We start from the raw sequence: 25,853 nt of genomic DNA, 5'->3' as shown, positions 1-25,853 counted from the left end.
AATTTTAAAAATATTTTATTAAAATAACATATTATTAAAAAGTAATTTTTTATTAATAATTACTTTTAAGCTAGATTACTGCTAAATATACTTAGTATTTATTAAAAAAATTATTATTTTAGTATATAAAAAAGTTATACTTCTAGTACAACTATTATATCTAGTAAAAAACTATAAATATATTTTTAAACTAAAGTAGTATATAAATATAATTTTTTTTATTTATATTATAAATATAAATTTTATAAATATAATAGCAACTTATTTATTTTTTTAGCTAACTATTATTAAGTACTATACTAGGCTTAATTATATTTCTAAATTTAATACTACTATAGTCTACTATACAACCTTTAAATTATAAGATTTACTTAAAAATCTAACTGCAGTTGTACTAGAAATACAAAGTAAGCTTAGATTTAATATTAATTTTATAATAATAAAAAAATTAAATATTAGTATTATAGTTTATAGTATAATAAAATAGTAGTATAAACTTAAAAAACTAGTACAGAGATTTTTTAAAATTTAAATAAATAAAAATATAGTTAAAATACTAATAGATACTAGCTCAGTATTTTATTATATAAAAAATAAAAAAATAAACTAGATAAAATAGTAAAAATCTATAAGCTTAGTCTAATATATTAAAAGGCAGTTAATAATATTTTTAATAAACTTTTAAAAATAAACTATATAAAATATTTAAAGAACTTTATACTATTAGATGCTTTAGTCTTTATAGTTATAAAAGTTATTATTAATAATATAAATTAAAAATTATTAAAACTTTGTTTAGTTATTAATATTTAAGCTTTAAATATATTAATAATCCCAGATATCTATCTAGTTTTATTATAAATAAATATTATTATAGTATTTATTAGTACAGCCTATTTTTTAATACTTAATATAATTAAAATATTTTACTAATAGCTAGTATATTTAGATAGCTGGCAGTTTACCAGTATTATTTTATACTAAAAATAAAAATTTTTAAAAGTCTATTCTATAGGCTACCCAAATTTAATTTTTTATATATAATACCAAATTAAAAATTTTTTTTAATAAATAAAAAGATTTCTTTATATTTATATTAATAACTTTATTTTTTTTCTGGTAAGCTTAAAAAGTACTTATAATACTTATACTAATTTTTTAATAAATATAAAAAAATATATATTATTTTATTACTAAATATATTATTTTTAAAATTTTTATTTATTAAGATTTTTAGTTAAAATATTAATGCCTTTAGTATGATAACTACTAATATAAAAATTACTGTAATTTTAAAACTTAATTTTTTAAAAATATTTACTAAACTTAATAATTTTATTAGCATAATAAATTAGTAATTAGTACTGTAAATAGTATCCCACTAAAAATTCTACTAATAAAAATAATATAATTAATTCTATTATTTAGTTAAAATCTAAGTACAGTAGAATATAATTATTAGCTAACTAAACTAAAAATATTAAAATTAGTATAAATAGTTTGTAAATATAGATATTTAGTCTAGGCTGTATAGAAATCAGTTATATACAGTAATTATTAAACTATAAAATCTTTTTTAAAATAAATTTTTTTAATATTAATTTTAATAAGTTAACTTAATTTATATCTAATTTATACTGTTTAATATCTGTAGTTTTTTTAACTAACTGTAGTATATAAGCTAAAAAAACTATATATTATTTTTAATATATTTTTAAAGTTACTATTATTTATAACTGGAACTGTATATAATAATAACTTCTATTTAAATATATTATATTTAGAAGTAGTATAAAATAAATCTATAATTTTATTAATATATTTAGTAAATAATTTTAAAAATTATATTTACAAAACATATATAGATAACTCTAAATAATTAAAAAATATTAACTAAATTAACTAGAATAATAAAGTATAAGTAAAAGTTAATTTACTTTTTTATGTAAATAAAGAACTGCTTTTTAATATACAGCACTTTTTATATACACTAAATATAATATTAAAAAAATCTTTAAAAATATATATAATATATTTAGTTATTTTGGTAAAAATTATATAATTAAAAATTTATAAGGCTTAATCTTTTTTTAATATAAATATTAGATTAAATAGTATATTATATATTACTATAAATATAAAAATAAAAATGTCTTATATTATTATTTATATAAATATTTATAACTAATCTTATTACTACTAATTTTTTTCTATACTTTAATAATTAATATAGTAACTGTACTTTTTCATAGTAGAGATAATCAAAACTTTAATATTATTTTTACTGTTATTTAAAAATATACTAAGTATATAATAATTATACTGGATTAGTATAACTAAAATACTATATAGTAAATAAATCTACTATTTAAAATACTAATACTTAAAAACTAAAATATATTTAAAGTTTTAATTAGTAATAAAAATTTAAAAGTTTTTTTTAATTTATAGACTATACTATTTAAATTATTTAGTATAAAGTAATACTTTACTACTATAAGCTATATACAGGCAGATGGACAGAGTAAAAAAATAAACTAAACAGTTAAGATTTTTTTATATATAGTTATATTATTAAATAATACTGCTGACTAGCTAGAACTTTTACTTTAATTATAAGCTATTCTAAACTTATATAAAAATATATCTATACAGTTTTTTTTTATATATATTAATATATAGTATAAAGCTACTAATAATACTAAATCTTAGTATAGTAAAACAGTTAACTAATTAACTGCAGAATTTTTTAGTATATATAATAGTAATAAAAGTACTTTAAATAGTAAAAATAAATATAAAGTATTAATATAATATATAATATAAAAATATAGTATTTTAAGAAGATAATCTAGTAAAGCTTTTTTTTTACTGGAAATATAAGACTTCTGCGGTTTTAAAAAAAAAATTAATATATTTACTAGTTTTTTTAAGATTTTAAAAAAGAAATTATTATTAGTATATTTTATTAAATTGCCTTTAGATTTGCAAATCTATCCAGTTATTAGTATTACTTATCTTAAACTATATATATAAAAGTTAAAAAATATGCTTTAGAAAAACCTATTTAATTAATTGCTTTTAGAGGCTAATTTAGTAACTGGAGACATATATAAAATTAAAAGCTTACTTAGCCAACATCTAAAAAATAGTATTTTTAAGTATTTAGTAAAATAGCTTAGATATACAGATAAAGATAGTATCTGGTATAAAAAATAAGACTTATAAAAAATAAAAAAAATTAGTTAGAAAATATAACTAATAGTATTTTTAACTAACTAGCAGCCTAAATCTGGACAGGCTAATATATATTATCTAGTATACAGTTAAAAGTATCTACAGCAATAGTAATTATTTATTTTACTATTATATTTATAATTTTGTTGCTATTACTAATATACTACTATAATATGTACCCTTGCCCCCAACTTTTCTTTTCCCTTTACTTTCTTTTTATACTATTATTATTTTTTTATTAATATTTTTAATACCTTTATACCTTTACCCCCTAAAAGTATTTTTAATTATATAAATCTATATATTAAAGAAAACTGGAGTATAAAGTAAGGATTGCTTAAAGTATTAAAATAATCCCTATAAAACAGGACTTTATAGACTGGCTTAATTAAAAAAAAAGCTTAATGAAAAAAAGTATTAATTTTTACTTTTTTTAATCCTTTTGTCAAGGAGCGGGCTGGTGTCTGGTTCTTAGTCTGGCTGGGTGGTAGGAATAACAGTGCAGGCTGGACAATTCTTTATAACTGGTTCTTTTAATATATTCTTTAGCTACTACATTAGGCTATTTTTAGATTTATAGATAAAATATAGCTTAAAAAGCTATAAACAGAATTAAAAATAAATAAGCAGTTAAAAAGATTACAGATTATATATAAAACAAAAAAGAATTATTAAAATAAAATAAATTAAATAGATTAAATAAATAAATTAAATAAAATAGATATATCAGATCTGTACTATAATACTATATTTTTTTAAAACTAAGTTCTATTAAAATATAAGTTATATTTTTTTAAAATAATAGTAATAAAAATATTTAATTATTTAATAAATATTTTTAAGTACTGGACTGGCTCAGCAGTTGGATCTGGATATTTAATTTATTTTATAATATATATTAATTAAAGGCAGCGGTATTTTTTATAGTTTTATATAAAGTTTAAGATATTTTTAACTTTTTATTTTTTAAGCTGTTAATTTTTATATATAGTAGTAGAAATTAGTATTAGCCTAAAACTAGTTTTTTACTGGTAAAAATAAATAAGCTAATATTAAATATAAAGTATATTTTTATACTAAAAAATAAAATTAGCTGGTAAATATATAAACTAATAATTTTTTAAATTTTATATAGTTTTAAAATATTATCTTTAAGCTTTTTACTAGGTTTTAATATTTAAATATAATAAATATATAACTATATTTTTTATTTTTTTGGATCTTTTTATTAGTTTATATTATTAGTTTATTTATTTTATATATTAGACTTAGACAGTAGATATTTCTACTTTAATAAATTTAATAATAGTTTATATTTTTATAGTAAATTAATTTATATTTTTTAGCAGTTGGACTATTTAGAATTACTATAGACTTAAAGCCTATATAAAAATAAAAACTATAGTTTATAAAAAATAAAATAATTTTAATAGTATTAAAATAAATTATATTTAAAGTAAATTTAGCTAAAGAAAGCTATTAACTTTAGTTATTTTATAAATAATTTATATAAATCTCAAGATATTATTTAAAAAAATAAAATTAATTTTTTTACTTTGGCTATTAGTTTTAGAATAATATACTATAAAAAGCTTACTAGTAATATTTAATTATTATATTAAATATTTTTTAAATTTAAAAATAAACTAAAATTTTTTATTTAAAAAAAAAAATTAAAATAAATTATATAGTTTTTATATATATTAAATATATATAGTTGCAACAGCAGCAGTATTAGCAGTAAAATTATATAATATTAAATATTTTATTTTTATTAAATAATAAACAATTATTAAAATAGTATTATAGTTTTAGCTTTTAAAATAAATATATATTAAAGTTTATAAATATATTTTATTATATTTATTTAAATATTAATAAAAGCTTTAAAATTTTTTTATTTTACTTTTTAAATAAAGTTACTTTTTAATAAATATAGTAGTTTTTTATTTTTTATTTTATATATTAGTAGATATTGGGCCAGTAGTATTTTTAAACTAATAATTTATAAATATAAATTTTTTTAAAATATTTAAAAATGGATTTATTATAGGCTAGCTGTATTAGCTTAGCCTTAATTTATTTATTATTTAATATTTATAATTAGGTTTTATAAAATAAAAAGTTTTTTTTTATATAATACTAATAATATATTTAGATAATAGTTTTTATTAGTAGCTAAAGCTTTTAGTATTTTTTTTATTTTTTTATTTTTTTTATAAACTGTATAAAGGGGCTTTTATATTTTAAATAGAAATTATAAATTTTATTTATTTTTAAAAATAATATTTTTTTAAATATATATAATAAATACTAGCTTTACTTTAGATATATTTTTAATATTTTTTAGAATTATTTTTTTTTATTATTTTTACCTTTTAGTAGGGTTAAAGAAGATATTAGTAAATAAATAAAATTAATATTTTTTTACTTTAATACTATTTAGTATTAGTATAGTAAGTACGTCTTTTTTTAAAAAAAATATATCTAATTTTTTAATTAAATTATTAGGCTTAATATTATATTTTCTAAATCTATAAATAATTTTAAAATTTAAGTATAATAAAAATTTAAACTATTAAATCTATTAATAGTTTAGCAGTTTAGTAGATATAAAATATTTTAAATTATAGTAGTTAATAATAACTTAAATTAAAAATAGGATTTTTTTAGCTTAAATTATTATTTTTTAAAGTAGTAAATAATAGTAAATAATTTTTTATTATATATTTTATAGTTGTATTCAGCAGATATATACTTTTTAAAAGAATATATAATTAAATATAAAACTTTATTATTTCTCTACTAAAACAGTATCTTTTTTAAAATATAATTAAAAATATTAGTTTTTAAAATAATATTACAGGTCTAATTAAACAGTTGCAGAACTAGTACTTTAAAAAAAATATTTATAAATATATTAAAAAGTTTTTTATTAGATATATTAGCAGAGCAGTTAGTTTTAAAAAAAATTATAAATAAATTAGTAATAGAAATTACTAAAGTTTAAAAAGGCTTATATATTAATCATACAGATTAAAGTAGACTATTTAGCTATAGTTTTAATTTTTTTTAAATTTATATAAAATTTATTACAGCCTATAATTAGATTTAAAAACTTAATTTTAAAAATTATAAATTTATATTTTAATAGTTTAGTATATAATCCAGCTTTATATAGCTTTTATAGTACTTATTAAATATATTTAAAGTATTTTTTATAAATACAGCTGTAGATTAAAATATCATTTAAATAAACTATATAAAATATATTAAAATAGTTTTTTAAAATATTATTTATATATTTTTGAAAAATAGCAGAGGCTTTAGTAAGTCTAAATAATATCATAAATATTTTATATAGTTTTAAATAAATTTAAAATACAGTTAAATACTTTTAGCCCTTTTTAATTTTAATATTATTAAAGATACTAATAATTAATTTTTTTAAAGTATTTTATTTTTTTTAGATTATTTAAAGTTTTTTTTATAAGCAGAAGTAGAGATTTATTTTTTATAAAAATAATATTTAAAATATAGTAGTTAATATTAAATTTTAAATTTTTTCTAAACTTTTTTATAAATAGTACTGGAAAGGCAACTAGTAATAAAGTTAAAAAAATAATTTTTTTTTTTAATTTTTTAAAAGCTACTTTTCAAAACTTATAATTTATTTTAAAATATTTTATATAAAAAGCTAAAAAATTAAAAACTTTCTGTTTTTTAAAGTAAAAATATAATTATACTTTTATTATAAAAATAACTTCCAAGCTTTTTAAAAAAAATATTATTAAAATTTTTAAATTTTTTAAGTAAAGTTTATTTTTTTGGTTTAACCAAAGTCTATAGTAGTTTATTAATTTAATTTATTATTATTATAAATATTAAATAATTATAATATAAGTAGTCTATATAGTTAATAAAACTAGATAAATATTCTTTTTTATTAAAACTTTTAAAAGTATAATATTTTTAAAATAGGCTTTTACTAGTATATTATATAGTACTTTAATTTTTAAAGTTTTAATAGAATATTATAATAATTCTAGTAGTACTTACTAATAAACTAGACTATATATATAAATTAACTAGTATAAAAATTATAGACTTTTAGCTATAAAAAGCTAAAAATAATTAAATAGTAGATAAAACAGATAATTAAAAAAATTTTTTAATATAATTATAAATTTTAAAAATTATTTAAATATAGTAAATAATACAGCCTAACTTTTTTTATTAGCTGTTAAATCTTATAATTATTTTATAAATTTTTAAAAAGTATAATAGTAACTAGTAGGCCTCAGCCCAGCTTTTATTTATTATTTTTAAAATAAAATATTTAGTATTAATTATAGTATAGATTAAGACTTTTATACCTTTAAGGTTTAAAATAATAAAAATAACTATTAAATTAATTTTTTAAAGTTTTTTTTTTAGAAATTATTTTAAATACAGCTTTTAAAATAGTATATAACTATATAAAAAGTTGGCCTATTAGCAGCTTAGAATAAATTTACTTTTTTTAGCTGTTTACTAGAGTTAAATAAGTAAAAATATTTAAATTATAGTAAAAAATAAAATTAAAAAGCTTATAAAAACTATAAATAGATTTTATTAATAAAAGTAAACTTTATAAAATAATAAAAAGAAATAAATAATATTTTAAAGGTAAATAAATATAGAAATTTAAAAATAAAAAATGCAGTAAATAAGTATAGGGATTTAAAAATAAAAAATATATAAATACTACTTATAGTATCTTAGTATTAGATTAAGAATAATTTTTAATAAAATAGTAGTTTAATTTATAATAAAAATATTTTTAGTAGTTGTAGTAATTGGTTCTTTAGTAGGAAAACCAGTAGTATACAATAGATAAATAGATTTATAAAATTAGATTTTAAAATAGCAGATCTTTTTAAATAGTTCTTATTCTAAGATCTGAACTAATTTTTTTTAGATATATAGTACTGGATTGGTAGCAGGTCTTTAGAAGTATTTATAAGCTTTAATATTATATTATAAACAGCAGTTATTAAATATCTAAAAAAATACACTAGGTTTTAATAGTCCCTTTTAAATAAAATATTAATTAAAAGTATATTTTTAAAATCCCAGCTAATATTATTTTTAAGTATAAAAAATAGGGTATTAAAATATATATAGGCTTTTTATACTAAATATTTAAATTTAATAAAAAATATAATAAAATTATAGGTTTTTAACTTTAAGTAGTATAGTTTATTTTAGGTAGTACAGGTATAGTTAAAATTACTAAAAAAATATTTAAACAGTATAAAAATATTAGTAAAATTATTTAGTATTTACTTTTTATTTTTAATATAGAATTAGATTTATATATATAAAATCTTATCTAGACAGCTGGTAATATAGGATTTTTAAATAGTAGCAGTAGTATATTAATTAGTATTAATATTTATTTATTTTTAATTTAAAAATAAAGTATTAGAAGTTGGAATAGTTACCTTTAAACTTATTAAAATTAAATAAATATTTAAAAAAAAATAAAAGTAGAAGATTTAAAAGTAATTAATATAATTACTTTTACTAGAGCAGCTATAGTATTTTTAATAATAAATATAAATTTTAAAGTTTATACTAAAGTATTTCTTATAAAAATAATAATCTAAATAGCTTTAATATATTTAATTTAGATTTAGTTTTATTTTTTAAAGGTAATTTTTAGGCAGTATTTATTTCTATAAGCTGACAGTTTAGATTGGTTTTTTTTTAGATCTATTTTATTTAGTAGTTAAGTAGTATATTTTTTATAATAATAGTATACTAAATATTAGTAAATACAGCTTTAGTATTTATAATATATTAGTATAGTTTATTATAATAGTTTTATTATTTTTAAAATATTTATTAATATATTAGATAAACTTTTTTAGATTATTTAGTATAGCTGAAAATTACAGGATTGCTGGTATTTTATTAAAACTACTATTTCTAAAAGTAAAAACTATATAGTATTAAAAAGCAGATTAGTATCTAGTTTTTAGTTTAGCTAAATAGTAGAAATGATAGTATAGACTAGATAATTTTTTATAACTAGTTTTTTAATATATTTTTTAGCTACTAGGTTAAGCTATTTTTAAATTTATAAATAAAATATAGCTTGAAAAGCTATAAATAAAATTAAAAGTAAACAGGCAGTTAAAAAGATTATAGATTATATATAAAATAATTAAAAAGAATAAACAGGTTATTAGGGTAAAACAGGTTAAATAGATTAAATAGATTAGACAGGTTGAATAGGTAGAACAGGTAAGACAGATACATCAGGTCTGCACTGTAACACCTTTTCTATAACAAAATACATCTGCTTTAATAAAAAAAAACTTATATTAAAGCCGGAACAGCAACAGTAATATTAAAATATTAAAAAAACTAGTATTTTTTTAAAAATAAATTTAGCTTAACTTAATAATCTTTTATAGACTTTTTAAACTTTACTTTAAAATAATATCTAATTTTAGATTAGACTTCAGCTTTGTTTTTAATTGCTTACAACAAAATAGTCCAGATTCTAAATCTAAGTATAAAAAAAACTATTTAAGTACAACAAACCAAAGCTAAAAAAGTATATATAAGATTTTTATTTAGATTTTAACAACCCTATAAAAAACAGCACCCTAAAAAAAGTTTAACTATTTTATATTTATAAGTTTTAAAAAATCTATTCCAGCAACTCTACAGCCTATTAATTTTAATAAATACCTTATATTATTAAACTTAAAAACTAATAAAATATTTAAAAAAAATAATAAAAAAGTAGTAGATTATTAGAGTACTAATTAAATCCCAGATATTCCAGCTAAGTACTTGGACTATAAAATTAATAAAAAAGTATTAATTATTTAATTTATTAACTATACTTTATCAGCTAATTTGCTTTTTCAATACTTTTTATTTTTTTTATATTATTTATTTATATTAAACTAAAGCTTTTAAAGTTTTAAGTTAGCTAAATATAGGGTAGTATATATATCTACTAATATAAAATAATTTATAATAATTTTATTATATATATTTTTTACTAGTTATAAATTAAGTTAAACCTATATTATATTATTAATCAGTACAGTAAAAACTTTTTTAAAAATAATTTTAAAAATTATAATTTTCTTCTAGAGTTTAAAATAAAATATAGAATTAAAAAAAGGTTTTTAAACTAATACCAGAATAGATTATATAAGCTAAAGAGATAATAAAAAACTATAATAAAAATATATTTATATAATATTAAAAAGTTATAGATTAGAAAATAAATATTATTTATACAGCTGTAAATCTGCCTGCTAAAAAACTTAGTAAACTTAAAAAATATCTTTATTTAAAATAATACTAAATAGTAAATCAGTTATAAAAAGTTTTTTAAAAAAGTTTTTTTCTACAGCTAAATAAATAAAATATAGGATTAAATTAAATTAAAAAATAATATAATTCCAGCTGCTAAGGCTTTTCCTAAGTATATTAAAAGTATAAAAAGATTTTAAAATACCTTTAAAAAATTAAAACAGATAAAACAGTATTAATAAATAAAAAAAATTAAGAGATTTTAATAATAAAAAATTTATACACCCCTTATTTAATAATAAAAATAATACTTTTATTATTATATTATTTTTTAAAAATACAGATATTAACTAGGTAAACTTTATAACTGGATTATTAACCACCATCTTATTTAAAAAAAAGCTAAGTATTAAGATTATAAAAAAACTTTTTTTAAATATTTCTAGTTTTACTCTACTTTAAATATAAAAAATATCCTGGTATTGAAAGATCTTCTGTAGAAAAAATACTGCTTTTTTTACTTTATTAAAAATAATATCTAGGGACTATATATAACTGTATTAAAAATATATATTTTTACTAAAAAAAAATTATTAATACTATATTTACTTTTTATATATAGTATATTTTTTATAATATTAAAAATAGTTTTTGGATCTTAACAATACTAATAATTATAATTTCTGTTCTAAGCCTTTAAAATAGTGGCTATTTAACAACTTAATTTATAAAAGATTTCCAGGACTTTGCTAAGTTAACTATTTAACTGTATATTTATTATTACTTTAATATATCAACTGTGTAATAAGTATATCTTTTTTTATTTTTTAATCTGTTTTTTATAATATTAATTTCTACTATTTCCTATTTTTCATAATTTTATTTATTTATTGCCTCCGTTGATTTAGATTTTAAGTTCTGTATTATAATTTTTTTATATTTTTTTAATATACTTTTATTTTTCTATAAGGGGAAGTATTACATACAGAGTTTACTATAGTAAAAATACTATAATAAGCTGGTATTCTGCCACTCCTCACCACCCAAGTGGGAGAATATAGTTAGCTGTTGAGACAGCAAACTTAGGAAATTAATTAAGCATCTATCTATAAAATTGTTTCTTCAAGCCCTCAAACACCAACACTTTAAATTAGTTTTTTTTATAATCTGCTTTGCCAGTAAAGATATAGATTTAATTATAATAATAAGACTATTTTTCAAATATTTATTAATATATTAAATAAACTTTGGTAATATATTTAATATTACTAAAAGTTATAGAATTACTAATATTTTACTAGTACTACTATTTTTAAGAGTAAAAACTATATACTATTAAAAAGTAGACTAGTATCTAGTTTTTAATTTAGCTAAATAGTAAAAATAATAGTATAAATAAAATAATTTTTTATAATTAATTTTTTTAAATCTCTTTAGCTACTGGATTAGGCTTTTTTAAATTTATATATAAAATATAGTTTAAAAAGCTATAAACAGAATTAAAAATAAACAGACAATTAAAAAATTGTAAATTATATATAAAACAATTAAATAAATAGTTAGATTATTAAAACAGAATAGGTTAAACAGATTAAATAAGTTAAACAGATAGAATAGGTGGAATTGGTGCATTAGATCTGTACTGTGATATATAGCCTGTAACTGCTTTATATATATATCATTATGTGTGTATCTAGCTACATGGCCGAAGTAGTGAGGTCCGAGGTCACATGACCCCGGATATCTCTCACAGGCCCCCCCGGCTAATTCTTGTACAGTATGTACATACCTGTTGCTGCGGCACCCCACCCGTTGTTACAGGTTGGTTGTCTTTGCCTTACAAATAACTTCATCTTAAGAATAACAAAAAATGTATACAAATCCACTTTTTATACTAAGTATAATTTAGCTAACTATTAAGATTAGAGTTTAATATTTTAATAGAAGATAAAAATAGCTTATTATTATAAGTTATTCTAAATAAGAAAAAAGATATCCCTTAAGTAGACCTTTAATAAGAAAAAACTATTAAATAGCTGATAAACAAGGCATCTTTTGAACTAATTCTTTATCTATAAGGTATTCTTGATTAAAAAAAGACAAATGTATAAATCCCTATATTAAGAGACTAATACTATAGTCTAGAAGCCTAATTCTCTTAGTTGATCTAGTTATACTTTTTTAAAAAAAGAGTAGGATTTGTATACATTTTTTGTTATTCTTGAGATGGAGTTATTTGTGAGGTGGAGGCGACCCCCACCCCAAGCAGAGTACCAAGTTACTCCATAACCAAGCTACTAACTAAAAGTGGTACTCACTTCATTCTGCCCAGTGCCCAGTGCCAGGTGGATCAAACCCGAAGTTCATCAATAGTTTTTGATTCTGTGATTGGCCTTCCGTGCTCCGGCATCCTGTATTACGGCATCAAGTCTTCGTAAGTTACCTAGTACTGAGGTAAGTGCCAACTAACTATGTATCAGGAAGTGTGGGGCGCACCTTCCCTTCTCCCATGTCGCGCGGAGCTTGCTGTTTTCGTGTCAACATTAAGTCAACATAGGAAGTGAGACAGATATTCTCAAGTCAATTTATCCGAGCTTCTGTTCACCCTCCATAGTTACCTGACTATCTTGAACCTGCGTCTTCCTTCTCAGATAAATCTTCTCATTAATTCTTCCTTTGGTTGGATTGAAAGCCAATACCTATCTTTCACCATGAACATCTTCAGGTTAGCAGGTAAGTACCAATCGCGCCCTCCAGGAGCATACTCGCATTTTAACCTTGTTTGAACTAGCCGATTTCTCTCATCTCGCATCTATCTTTATTCTTTTGCAGAAAATGAAGTCGTCGAGTGTAAGTTAGCAGCATTCATTGTCCTCCAACTGGGTGATTGATTGCGATAATAGAGCTGCTCGGGACTATCATTTAAATCTCAGGTTCTATACCTAATGGTTTTCATCACGCGATATCTTGGTGAGCCGTGCTGCCAACATGCAAATATTCTTCTCTAATCCTGTGTTTTGACTGCAGATTTGTTTTGGGCTTTTACGGACTCCCTCTACAATACAACTTTCAAAATCTTGTTCATAGGCTCTTCAGCTTATATCATTTATCTCATGCTCACCGAGTACAAGCCCACGCATGATCCGAACCTCGATACCTTCAAGGTGCAATATCTTCTCTGTTTCAGTACCCTTTTGGCTTTGTTGTTTCCCCACGACTACACCATCTCAGAGGTCAGTCTCCAAGTCCAGTATCTGAATTGTCCGCTCAGAACTTTGTGCAGATTCTTTGGACGTTTTCCATATGGTTAGAATCAGTAGCTATTCTTCCGCAACTTTTCATGCTTCAGCGCACCGGAGAAGCAGACACCATAACAACACACTATCTTTTTGCGCTAGGCCTTTACCGCGCTCTTTACATCCCCAATTGGATCTACAGGTATTATGCTGAACGTCACTTTCACTCTATTCCAGTCATTGCTGGCATCGTACAAACACTGCTATATTCGGATTTCTTCTATATCTACTATACCAAGTGAGTTATTCCAGCTTCTCAAGCTGGCTCTCAAAAGTACTGACTACTGGGATAGGGTGATGAAGGGTAAAAAGTTCTCACTCCCGGTCTAAGCCAGGTTGTAGCGTGGTATACTTTGACTCACAAACGAGATAAGGCTACTCGATCTGCGGAGTTTCATTTGACTTTACTCTAACAGAGAACCACATTATCATTGATCAGCAGGACAATGTTTGATGCTGTCTTTCCCTTTCCTTTCGATCATGCTTTTCAGCATCCAATACATTTTGAGAATTTGTCACGAAATATGTATTCGTCGTTGCCTAATCCTGGTGGTCAATCTGTATTATAGTTGGAAAACTCTAGACTTCTATTCTCAAAGGGTGGCACTGTTAAAAGAATCTTTAAAACAAGGTCCTCTACTCAATTCACAAACGAGTATAATCTCAACACATACTTCATGTCATTAACTCAATTGAAAGCAGAAGAGTAGACAAACTGGACATAGATATTCAAAAACAGACTAGAGCATTTTAGCTGGGCGTGATGATCCCTCGCAGTGTTGTAATCGTTAGCTGTGCCGGGATTCAAGGTAAATTGGATCTCCTCGTGGATCCACTGGATCTCAATAGCTTCTTTGACTAGATGATCCATGTGCTGAAGGATAGCTTGTGCCGTAACCAACTTGAGGCGGTGAAACCGACAAGTCACTTTGGAATGGCTCTAGAACTCCCGGGACAGATCCTGGAAGGTGGCTCATCGCTCCAACTCCATATGAGCGTAGAGTAGTCGAAGACAACGGCTGCCTCTCTTGTAGGCTTCTTTGGTTGTCTGACCAATGACCATGATTACCATGACTATTGAATTGACTAAACAAATCAGCCTGGGATCTGTCCAATGACAATTGTGCGTTCAAATTGGAGTCGCGCCTAGAAATTGGTGGCGACGGGAGTGCTGGCGAGCGCGACACTGTCTCTAAGCGCGGAGAGCTCCTTCTTGAACTAGGGGGCGTCAATCGCGAGCCACCGCGACGCACTTGGCAAGTAGGACATATCTTGACAAAGCGTGAGATGAGCTCTTTCGGGACCCTTCAAGAATGTGACGTGAATACCTAGAAGTTAGACTGCGTACTAGTTCATAAAGAGTATGGGTAGCAATGCACATGAGTGGGAAACTCAAGGACAACCTTGAAGGCTCTAACTTGCGCGATACATATCACTCACCACGAATAGATCTGTCGAACTTGAGCTGAGGTCTTGTCCCTTCCACCATGTTGACATTGTTGATGTGCTCTTGTTAGAATTTTGAATAGCTTCTCTCGAATGGCCACCGGTTTTCCTTCGTGGCAGATCAACCTCGTATACTGTGCTGGCATGTCCGGGTAAGCATCTAGGGGAATCTGTGAATCGGATACAAATACTGACATCCGATACTCCAGGACCAACAGCTTGAAGCTTGAACATCTTCTTTACCCAGAATCTAATGAAAGATAGCCTCAGTAGACGCTAAGGTGGGCGATATGACATATGATGAAGGCATAGCGCTGCTGTAATATTCATCTTGACGTGAGGGTAGGATATGGTCTTACCGAAATTGAGCTGATTCTATAGCTGTATCTTTAGGGTCTAACAGGACAGTCTTGATATTTCGCGCTCTTTTGGCATGGATCAATGCCTTGTCTTGCTTCTTGACAGATAAGTCGTCGACGTAACTAGCAAGCGTCTTGATGAGTATCCTCATGCTATTGGTATTAGACGTCTCAGGAAAATAGTGAAACCACACCTTTTCATTAATTGGTCAAACTCTCTCACATTTGGGAAGCCTTCTAGTGGTGGTACAACTGGTTCTGAAAGCATGGTGTGCTCATTGCTAGACTCCTGGGCCTCGATTTCCGCATCACCGAGCGCTTCACGAAGAGTAAAATAGCTGGGTGACTGAATATAGCGCAAATGGGAGAAATACTGCGTAGGATGCTGCTGCAGGGGCACATGGTCGGGCGTTGAAGGAATGGAATGCGCTGGGGAATGATTGCTCGAGGAAAAATGATGCGTGCTTGTTGATAGGCTGGGGTGACTATATGGTGAAGTAAACTGTGGTGTAAAAGGATGAAAAGATGGTTGGCTGAAAATTAATGCCCCTGACTCGTTTACACTGAAGTCATTATTGTCGTTATGGCTGTAAGGAAGAGGAAGGGCCGTTTGATGGGTGAAATTGTAACCATCATGATGCTCATTGCGTCTTGTATAGCCGCTCATGCTGGTCTGAAGCTTGCCGCAAGCAAGTTGGAGCTCCCAAGACAGCTAGTCCGAGTCGAGACAGCAAGTTGGGTGACACCACCACAGGGAGATTGCCTTGATGAGCGTGGGCCCGCAATAATTGGATTGGGCGAGAAGAAGGGGGGGGGGGGGGGAGGTGAGCGACCAGGCAAGGAAAGCTCTCCGCAGAAGACAAGCACGGAAAAAGGCTGAGGGCACGACACCAGTACTGGTACTGCACTTCTCGAAGACACTCGTTTTAGCTTGCACGAAACCAAGGACCAAGCTTGAGCATCAATTTAGGAAGGGAGCCCAGTTCCAGTTAAATAATTTGGAGAAAAAGCATGGAATCGATTGGGGGCCTGTTGAAGTAGTTTTCGGTACAACAGCTCCTCAGTGCAACTCGGATACAAACTTCGAAAATGCGATATGTATCCAAACAAGAGGAATTATTAGGCAGGGGTGCAATTAAGACCACCAGCCTACCCAGGTTTGTAGGTAAGCCCTTTCTCCGGTATGACCCTAGGCATATGAGAGAGAGAGAGAGAGACACTTGCTTATTCTTGATCGCATGGAGTGCTCCTGGCGGCCATGGACACCGTTGCAGACGGAGCAGCATACTCGACGAACAAGAACTAAGTGCACAACAGGAGGCAATAGTAGTCAGTGAGACTATTCGGGAAATCAGAAGACGACCTGTAGGGCATCAGCTCCTAGCTCAAGGACCAAATGCGGCAGACATGCAGTAAGACTTTTGATAGTCAGAGAGATCTGTGGTACTTACAGGGTTCAAGCATGGAAGTCATATTACGTTAAGGAGCAAGACGGGCATGACATGGGCAAAACCAGGGTAATGCATAGGTCACCAGCAGGGGAGGGGGGGACTGAGGTCACAGGAAGTTGTTGAATATAGAAATTAGGATTTAGGACAGGAAGGCACCTACCTGCTTGCCTAGCCATGACTGCTTGCTACCTTTGAGTTATCGGCCCTGGGATAGTGAGTGGATTGAGATGCCAGGTAGCTAGTAGCTGTGTAAGAGACCTAGATTGGGGTTTACACCGCGGTACTTGGCACGCGATGCCTACCGTACTGCGCAACAACCTGCTGCAATTCATGATATTGCTGTTTGTTGCCAAAGTCACTCGCTTTCTTCCTTTCTGTCCGTCCTCTCTCTCTTGCTCTTTCTTCCTTTCTTTTTCCTTTCTCATCCAATGCCAAGTGTTGCAAGCTGTCGGGCGAGAATTCCCCCATCCTAGTCAATTCTTCTTCCTCCCTTACTTGGCCAGTACGAGGTCTGAAATCACGCCTGAGGTTAACCAAGGCAGGACGGAGTGTATCTGACAGCAGAGTACGAGGAGTATTACCCCCCAATGGAAGAAGAGCACGAAGTAGTCGAGTGTCCAATACTCTAGGCTTTATTCCTTGCATGGTCACTTCTATTTCCGTTTTTTATGTTCAGCGTCGGGCCCAAGACGCGGATGTTGATAACCTTGCAATGCCCGAGCAAATAGGATGCGTAATGTTTCCAGCCAGGCTCCGGGATATATCATACTCCGTACTGTATTGATGTTCCCAGGTTGCCTCCCTATGCTAGCCCTGACGCCCCAAGTACATGATGCCGAGGTGATCAGAGATTGTGCAGGGGGGGTGGTAGCTTGAATCGAGATTGTAGCAGAGGCAATACGCCCCCAACTCCAAGCTGGGAAGTGGTGCCTGATTCACCTGAAAGGGGTTTGTCGCCTTATGCTGGATAAAAGCTTCTCGCGTTACGTGTTCTTCCGATATTCCAATGCCAATATTTCTCAACCCCTGCCACCAGGAGGCTCTTGTAGTACTTCACCTGTATGCTATAAGCAACTCGAATATGGATTGTAGAGATTCACAGGAGTTCTTGCTCACGGCAGTACATAAGCCATGGGCTTTGGGCATTTTAGGCCACTAGAAAGAAGCTCCCAGATTGACTAGTCAATTTCTAAATAGCCACAGTCAAGAGCCACGAGCCGCGATGGCCGAGAGCGAGATGAGACGATTCTTTTCATGCAGGTAGCCGGGTTACTGCATCGAACCTCCAGGCGACTATAGGACTAGACCCATGAACAGGGTTCCGCCTCATTTTGTTCTCCTGCCTTATCCCTCATAATTCTTTTGCTATTCTCCCTGACCTTTCTTAACTAATCGGGTCTCGGACCGTGTACAGTACGTACATGTTCTTGTCTGCTCAAAGTGTAGCCTCAGAGGCACAATTCTGCTACTTGATTTGGGATTTAGGATACCACATCAGACTGTGTATGACCCACGTTTTGATGAGGAGCTGACTCGTTGTACATGCAAAGCTCGGGGCTATTGGGGCTTGCTGGCAGTCCATAGCAAATAGCTCTCAGACCGAGCTGCCACGCCATAATTGTCGTCCATCTTCCATGTTACCGGGAAGGAGTTGAGTATGTCTCCCGTGGTCATCGTGGATAACAGATTGATCGTGGCTGTGATGTAGTCTAGCATTTGCCACTTCAATTGACTCTATTGACCACGACGACCTCTAGTTGAACTTTACTTCTATCCATGATCGGGTGTACGGCTTCTCAAGCAGGCATAGTTATATACTGTAAAGTACACCTTGGTATGTATTTTTGTGTGCTATATCGACTTCCGATGGGCCGGAAGCCGGATATTCTATGGTGGGAAGATTAGCGAAGGGCAGCTGACACGAGGGTGAAAGTGCAAGCTAGTGCACCAGCCAGGAGCCACGGCAGGGCGAGCAATGGTGGGTTCTATACTTTTAAACCTGGCAAACAAACCCATGCAGCTATCGGAGAGGCAGGTAAGGTGGTGGTCGTGATCAGGGCGAAGGCATGAGGTGTTTTGTGAAAAGCCTATAACTACAGCGTAGACAGCATATACAGCATGTCATACCTCGTTGCACGAGTGTAGTGCCTACAATCACTACAGAAGGATATAGTGGCCACTCTGTAAAAGTAAGTTTTCTCACAAAGTATCCTTACTGCAGTATTAACCGCCTAAGGTTAACTGCCTAAGACTTTCTATAATTACTGCCTATCCGTCTATCTACCTATTCTCCTTCCCGGCCTACCTCTTCTTTCAAGGCGCTTATAACCCCCTTAGAGCCTTTTAATTATGTAAATATACCAACCCCCCTTTATATTAGGATCTTTAGAGTTTTTAGAGACTGAGGGTATCGTTATTAGAATTCTTTATCGGAGAATACCTCTTATTATTCTTTTTAATAGGGTTGTTGGGGTTGATATAAAGCGTTGATTCCTTTACTGCTTGTTATTCTGCCGACAGATTTGTTTTTGCAGAGTGGCCACTTTATCCTTCCGCAATATATACAGGGCGGTCAAACCATTAGTTTATCCACAGCTCACATATGTTCGTCGACAGGCACCCCGACTCATGAATACAAGCTAGCATTGGCATGGGGCATGTTATCTCTGCTTCTCGGCTCAGAGCCTTATCGCACATACATAAATACTATAGAATGCACGGCGTGTACATAATTATGGATAAGAGTAGAATTTGCCAACAAGAGCAACTACCCATCACAGTAGGGACCGCACGCTACCGGGGCAAGACTATTCTTGCAGAGTGATCATGATTACCGTATTTGAGAGACGAAAGAACAAAGTTGAAGTAGAGCAAGATCATCGGAGTGGTGTTTTGGTTCACAGGAGATTAAGCAAGGCTGCTGTAGGGGTGTACCTACTTCCTGGAAAGCGATATGATCTAGCCCTGCCCCCAAACAAACCCCCGGGAGTTAAGAGACCAGGTCTTTCATGTGCTTCTGAAGATTTGGGTAGAATCCGGATAAGCCACTTAAATACGTATGGCTGTAGATCAACCATCGCAACATGAGGTACGGTAGTGCTACCCGTTTCCCTAAAGACCGAAAGTGACCTGACGTAACATTGTATGACCAACTGAGATTGTACAGGATTTGATTGATCCAGCCGGTACCTAAGGTTTCGCATTCCTTCAAGAGTGCAGGATGTCTCAGATTCGTCAGGCTTTGTATGTATGTCTGCTTAGCTCGTTGTATGTGAGTACAGCATTCGGAAATTCATTAAGGACAAACAACCGCACATTTTCTTCGTAACGTCGTACAAATGAGCATGAATATGGCATTATAGAGCCTTATGCGACGGGCACCCTGTGGACACCGGTTTTGATCATGTGGCTGCAGAATTAAGCCGCACCGCTGCGGATGTGGTATCTCGATCTACCAGCCTACCCTTAACCGCAGCCGCGTCAATAGCCTCTCATACATTGTGAACACCCGGGGCACTGACAGTCCCATTAAATCGTACCAAATCTCGGATACCCCATCTCCAGCCATCTCCGAGCTTTGCACAATCACGTCTCGTCCATTTTTCCACCTTGCGTCTCCATTTATCCTCCTCAGCGCGCTGTCTCCTGATAAACTCGGGCCCAACATCAAATTCCTCCGTTATAGGCCATTCGTCTGAGGAGCCGCCGTAGCTTCGGTCGTCTCCGCTTGCTGCAAGACAAAGGTCCTCATGATTAGTTGATGATCGCCCACCTACCATGTCAGAGCCTTCTTTCAAGTCATCGAGACCAGCGAAGACATCATCTTCGTCCTGGACAGCCACCAACCCATCCTGCCCAGGCTGTGACGGCGCCAGTTTCAGCCAGCACATACGTCGCGGGTCAAATACCATCCCGCCAACAACCTGCACGTTCTGCATGGCTCCGATATTTGTGATGAGAGCGGGTGTTGGCTTTGGAGATTTTGGTGCACTTGTGTCAAAGGCACGAACCAAATTCTCATTCCCCTCCCAAGAGAAGGATTTTGGATTGTATCGCATACCATTGATAGCTGAAGTGTAAATTCATTAGCCACGGTTTTCTCACTTGCCCCGGGGAAAAGCTTGACTTACACTTGGCCTCCTGTACACCGGTGCCTAGTGGCTTAATTAGATGGGGTCTAGAACCAAGCAGCGCAGTAGCTTTACCCTTCTTGCCTCTGCTGGCAACCGAGCTGGAAGGCATCCGGGAGGTATTGGAGGTTCTTGCATTCGAGCCAAGAGAAGCAAGTGGATGGCTCTCGCGGAGTTTGGAGTTAGATGATAAAGAGGCTATGCGCTGTTCCCTCGCATTTCTTGATGCATTAGTGTCTCGTGCAAACCTGGGGGTGTTACCGAAGTTGAGAGACGCGCCCAAGTTACTGAGGGTTGACCGGGTGATTGCTTCTGCTTCGGGAGAAACAGTCGGGCTGTGACCCAGCTTATTTCGGAATGATCGTGGGACACCCCGTCCGGAGGGATGTTTTACAAATCTACTTTCCGCAGAGGTAGATGTAGGCAAATCATCGAACAGAGCCAATTCCGATCCATCTCCAAAATTCCGCCGTCGAGTTGGTCGAGTGAGAGTGCGTTTAGTGACAGTGGTCAGGGCCTCTGGACTAGATTCAGAATGACTCTTGCTACCCATGTCATGACGATTTCGCGAGGATCGAGCGGCATAGCTTGTGAATAATGAATCGTTCGAACTATCAAGGTTATTTCGACGACTATGACGGTGGTTCTTAAGGCTTGCATGGTGCGACTGCTTTTCTGATGCTCCAGCAGGAATGAATGGCACTTGTGCCTTTCGCATGAGGTGTTTCACGTCGTGCCCCGATCGATCTACTGGGGTTTTAGGACGGTGCACAGATTGAGATATTATACCTGGCACATCAGAATAGGTGGAAAGACGTTGACCAAAGGACGACGTGGCGCTGTGCTGTGCATCACGCATTTTTGGCATTGAACGCTTCGATGCCAGATACCTGCCAAAAGTGACACCGTCGCTTGCAAAAGCTTCCTTGTTCATTCGACTTGTGTGCCGTCGATGAGACGTCGAAGATTGCTGAACGGAGGGGAGGCTGGACACAGAATGCTGTGCTGAATGGTTCCCAACTAGGCTCTGTAATCCCCTGAACCGAAGGGGCGCACCGCTCTCCGAGACAGTCTCTAAATGTGTCGAGTGTGGGCGATCTGGACCGGACGGACGCGGAATCCGAGACTTAGGAGATATTGCCATGTTAGTAAACGTGAGAGTCGTTGTGGAGTGTCGCACAGGACTTCGAGAATTTTCCGGTTTGCACTTGATATTCGGGTTTATTGAAAGCCTTTGAGGATCAAAAAGTCCGTCCTCAATCTCAAGTCCCGAAAAAAAATCGTCGCTCTTAGTTGAAGCTTGACTGGCACAAGGAGGTTTTGCGTAAGCCAGGTCTTGATCTACAGGCCCTCCCCGTTTCTTGAAATGTGATTCTAAGTCTAAAGGCTCTTCAGGAATAACGAGACCATCGAGGCCGTCGTCTTCACTTTCAGCCGTGAGACAGCTAGAAGCGCTCGGGCTCACAATGGACATAGATGACGGGTTCGATCGATGCTCCCTTGTGGTCCCACCAAACCTGACCCCAATACTGCCTTCGGACCAATCCAACTCGATTTCTTCTGTAGAAGGGCTAAAGGGCCCTGCATTGGCTTTGCGAGGAGCAAGTCGCAGCGGAATATCATCGTTTGGCAATTCAAAGTCTTGCTCGAAATCGTCTCCTGAACGGTGGTCCTTATGAAACATGAGACTATTGACAAGAGAGGGTCTGTCTGGCGAACGAGGTCTCGCAACTTTGATTGTGGGGATATCATGAGCGTCGTCCGTGTCGTTGCCCATTTGGGAGATTGCTGGGATTGGTAAGGCCGGTTGTAGTCGAGTTGAGATGTCACTATCCCATGTAGCTGATGCCGATCCTTTAATAGGACTTACTGCAGCGGAGCTGACTTGTCGTAGCGCCTCAGGAAAAGACGTATCCAAAGGCCCCCTCAACTGCATTATTCCGTCGGGACCAGGAAAATCCACGTCATCAGCCCAATCGTCGACCGCATTTGTGTTGGTTTTCCTCAATCCAAGGCGTTTGATGGTACCACCAACAAGGGCTGATTTAGGAACATTTACAGGCAGAGGTATTCCAGCGCTTTTAGCAGAGGCAATGGCCTCTTCAGTGATCACCTCATCGTTATCCAGCAATTGAACTTGCCAGTCTTCATCGCCACCGCCATTTGATTCCAAGTCCGAGCGTGCAGAGCGACGAGAAGATATGGAGTCCCGATGCACTGAATGGTGGACCGATGAGTTTGTCACAGAGGTCGCACTTGATGCCGCGCGCAGCTGGAATCCCTCATAGCATTGCAGGTCTTCATCGTCATCCCAACACTCAATCGATTCTTCGTCGCCACTTCGTAATTCGAGGGTCAAAGCAGCCATGTTCCACGTAAGAGACCATCTGCGAAAGGTAGCACAATGTCAAGGGCGTCTTTAAAGGTTGATGACAGGCTCAGGGCACTCCAGCGCTGACACGAATTCGAAGGAAGCAAGTCATCCCGCGCGGGAGAGGGCCAGTCGATCGGCAGATGCTCGTATACGCAACGTCAATAGCAGTAGCAAAGGACCCTTTAGAAGCCTGTGATTGCTCGTGCAGGTCAATGATGAAGTAGCATAGAAATGAGATTGAGAGCAGGAGGGTTATAATCAAAACAGTAAGATATGCTTGGCGCTGATATTGAATATATAGGATTTGCAGTCTCAGCAGCCGTCAGGTTGACATGTTTGCACAGTATTGAGAAGATAACACTCAGTAGGCGAGTCGAGTACGCAAAATTCACGAAACCTTAGGCGGCACTCCTAGCCGTGCAAGATAGTGGGCGCGTGATAGTGGTGGTGGTGGTGGTGATGGTGGTGGTGGAGGCGACGGCGGCTGGACGGATTCCGCTTGGGTACTCCGTAATGTGCAGCACCTTCTCTGAGGTAAGGGTGTAAAGAACTTGAAGGCTAGAAACCATGCACCTACCCACCGAGGACTATGCGCTGAATATTATCCACGTGGAATGGATGGTTGAAGGCGGTTAATAAATCCAGATATTAACATACATCACTAATTGCTTTGACAGCTAGTCTAATATTCTAAAGAGTTTCCGCCGGATACCCGTAAAGGGTAGCGAGAGCCATCAAGTTCCATAGCCAACTAAGTATCTATTACTCGGTATGACCTTAAATAGCGCAGAGTGCGTTGAGTGAGTCAATTGCTAATCAAGCAAACAAGTTTACTCTTGGATGTTTTCTCACCCCTGTGTTGATGAACAAAGTCGACTGGTCTGAATAGATCTTTTGATGGCTACTAACTGGTACTTGAATATAAGTCAGCGGGGGTGGTTGCTAGTAAGAGAACACATACACAGTACATATAATTAATAACTTATGCGAGCCCCCCACAAGGTAACATAATCGGACACCGAGCCGGCGCGACACCGAGCCGGCGGCGGTCTGCCGCCGCCTTGCTGACTGCCTCGCTGGCCGCTTTCTAAGGCTATTAAACTACTAATAAAAGGCTATATATATTAATTCTTATTATTTTTATAAGAGTATTTTAAGCAATTGTATTCTTCCTTTCTATATATACTGCAGCGGGCTGGCCGGTATACCCTGGCCGGCCTTGGTACCGCAGCCTAAATTATTTTAACTTCTTGCGTCTGAGCTATATTAAAGTCCTCTTGGCCTGTTAAAGTGCCTCTATGCTGTATATAATAATATAAGGCCTTTTCCTTTCCTTTTTTACTTGCTTAAATAGACTAGAACTGCTTAACTTATTGTTAAAGCAGAACTGTGTTCTGTATAAACTATTTTGCAGTCTTAATTACTTTTTTAATAATTTTATATAAAACTATTAATGCCAGGTCTTAATCTGCAAGTTTTTATAGTTCTTATTTTTATCTTCTAAATTTATATAAATTTACAGGCGTTTTTCCGAGATAGAAAAACTAAGTAGAATATAAGAATATTGGTAGACTTGGTATTTTTAATTAAATCTATAGTATTAAAAGAACCTTTTAAGGATTTAAAAAAACAAGGCCGGTAGTACAGAATCCACTAAGTATATTAATATTAAAAAAGATCTTAGTATATATACTATAATATAACTATAAAAAATTAAGCTTAGTAATTAATTTTTTTTTATAATAAATAGTTTTAGATATATACTAGCTATATAACTTCTTTAACAGCCTAAAGTATATAATGTTAAGCAGCTGCAGTTTATATAATAAGTAGGCTGGTATATATAAAAAAATAATTTTTTATACTGTATAAAATTAATTAAACTACTAAATTGTATAACTGCTATAGCTGTTAAAAATTAATATACAATACTTACTAATAGTTTTTAAAGCTGTATATCTGTTAAATATATTCTAAAGCCAGTTAAAGCTAAGTTTATTAGTAGTTCAGCCATTTTTACTAATATTTAAATAATATAATCTTAGGCAGACTTTATACTATATTAATTAATAATTCTGTGCTGTAAAAATAATCTGTAGTAGCAGTACTGTTTCTAAGGCTAAAATTATAATAATTAAAATTACTTATTTATAGTTTTTTAGCTGTATATACTTAGTATATAATTTTTATATCTTTAAGCTATAGATTATACAAGCAGTTAAAACAACTTCTATCTA

At 31.0% G+C, this 25,853-nt stretch overlaps 3 protein-coding genes across 3 annotated transcripts; 1 reads left to right on the top strand and 2 right to left on the bottom strand.

The window, feature by feature from the left end:
* Positions 1–12,898: 12,898 nt before the first annotated feature.
* BO86DRAFT_449308 (ER lumen protein retaining receptor) lies at positions 12,899–14,513 on the top strand. The gene is made up of 7 exons (XM_025676698.1): positions 12,899–12,994; positions 13,039–13,293; positions 13,352–13,410; positions 13,464–13,530; positions 13,588–13,793; positions 13,844–14,094; positions 14,150–14,513. Exons 2-7 carry the CDS (start codon positions 13,272–13,274, stop codon positions 14,184–14,186), a joined length of 642 nt encoding a protein of 213 aa, XP_025525981.1. The 5' UTR covers positions 12,899–12,994; positions 13,039–13,271; the 3' UTR covers positions 14,187–14,513.
* A 185-nt stretch (positions 14,514–14,698) lies between these two features.
* Positions 14,699–16,328, bottom strand: BO86DRAFT_449307 (integrase zinc binding domain-containing protein; the record flags this gene model as incomplete). Its single annotated transcript, XM_025676697.1, has 5 exons — positions 14,699–15,161; positions 15,297–15,436; positions 15,498–15,552; positions 15,662–15,784; positions 15,856–16,328. 5 exons carry the CDS (start codon positions 16,326–16,328, stop codon positions 14,699–14,701), a joined length of 1,254 nt encoding a protein of 417 aa, XP_025525980.1.
* A 4,275-nt stretch (positions 16,329–20,603) lies between these two features.
* On the bottom strand, positions 20,604–23,610 carry BO86DRAFT_317004 (putative cytokinesis regulator (Byr4); the record flags this gene model as incomplete). The annotated part of the gene is made up of 2 exons (XM_025668151.1): positions 20,604–21,181; positions 21,243–23,610. The coding sequence occupies 2 exons, from the start codon at positions 23,608–23,610 to the stop codon at positions 20,604–20,606; spliced, it is 2,946 nt and encodes a 981-aa protein (XP_025525979.1).
* Positions 23,611–25,853: the final 2,243 nt, after the last annotated feature.

The sequence above is a fragment of the Aspergillus japonicus genome (genome assembly GCF_003184785.1).
Source record: "Aspergillus japonicus CBS 114.51 unplaced genomic scaffold BO86scaffold_38, whole genome shotgun sequence".
NCBI lineage: Eukaryota > Fungi > Ascomycota > Eurotiomycetes > Eurotiales > Aspergillaceae > Aspergillus > Aspergillus japonicus.
This window is presented reverse-complemented; position numbering and strand designations above follow the sequence as displayed.

Coding starts and splice junctions, on each gene's coding strand:
- BO86DRAFT_449308 (XM_025676698.1), top strand. CDS start 13,272: ATGAACATCTTCAGGTTAGCAG. Junction 13,294..13,351: donor GAACATCTTCAGGTTAGCAG/GTAAGTACCAAT, acceptor TGTTTGAACTAG/CCGATTTCTCTCATCTCGCA. Junction 13,531..13,587: donor TTTCATCACGCGATATCTTG/GTGAGCCGTGCT, acceptor TTTTGACTGCAG/ATTTGTTTTGGGCTTTTACG.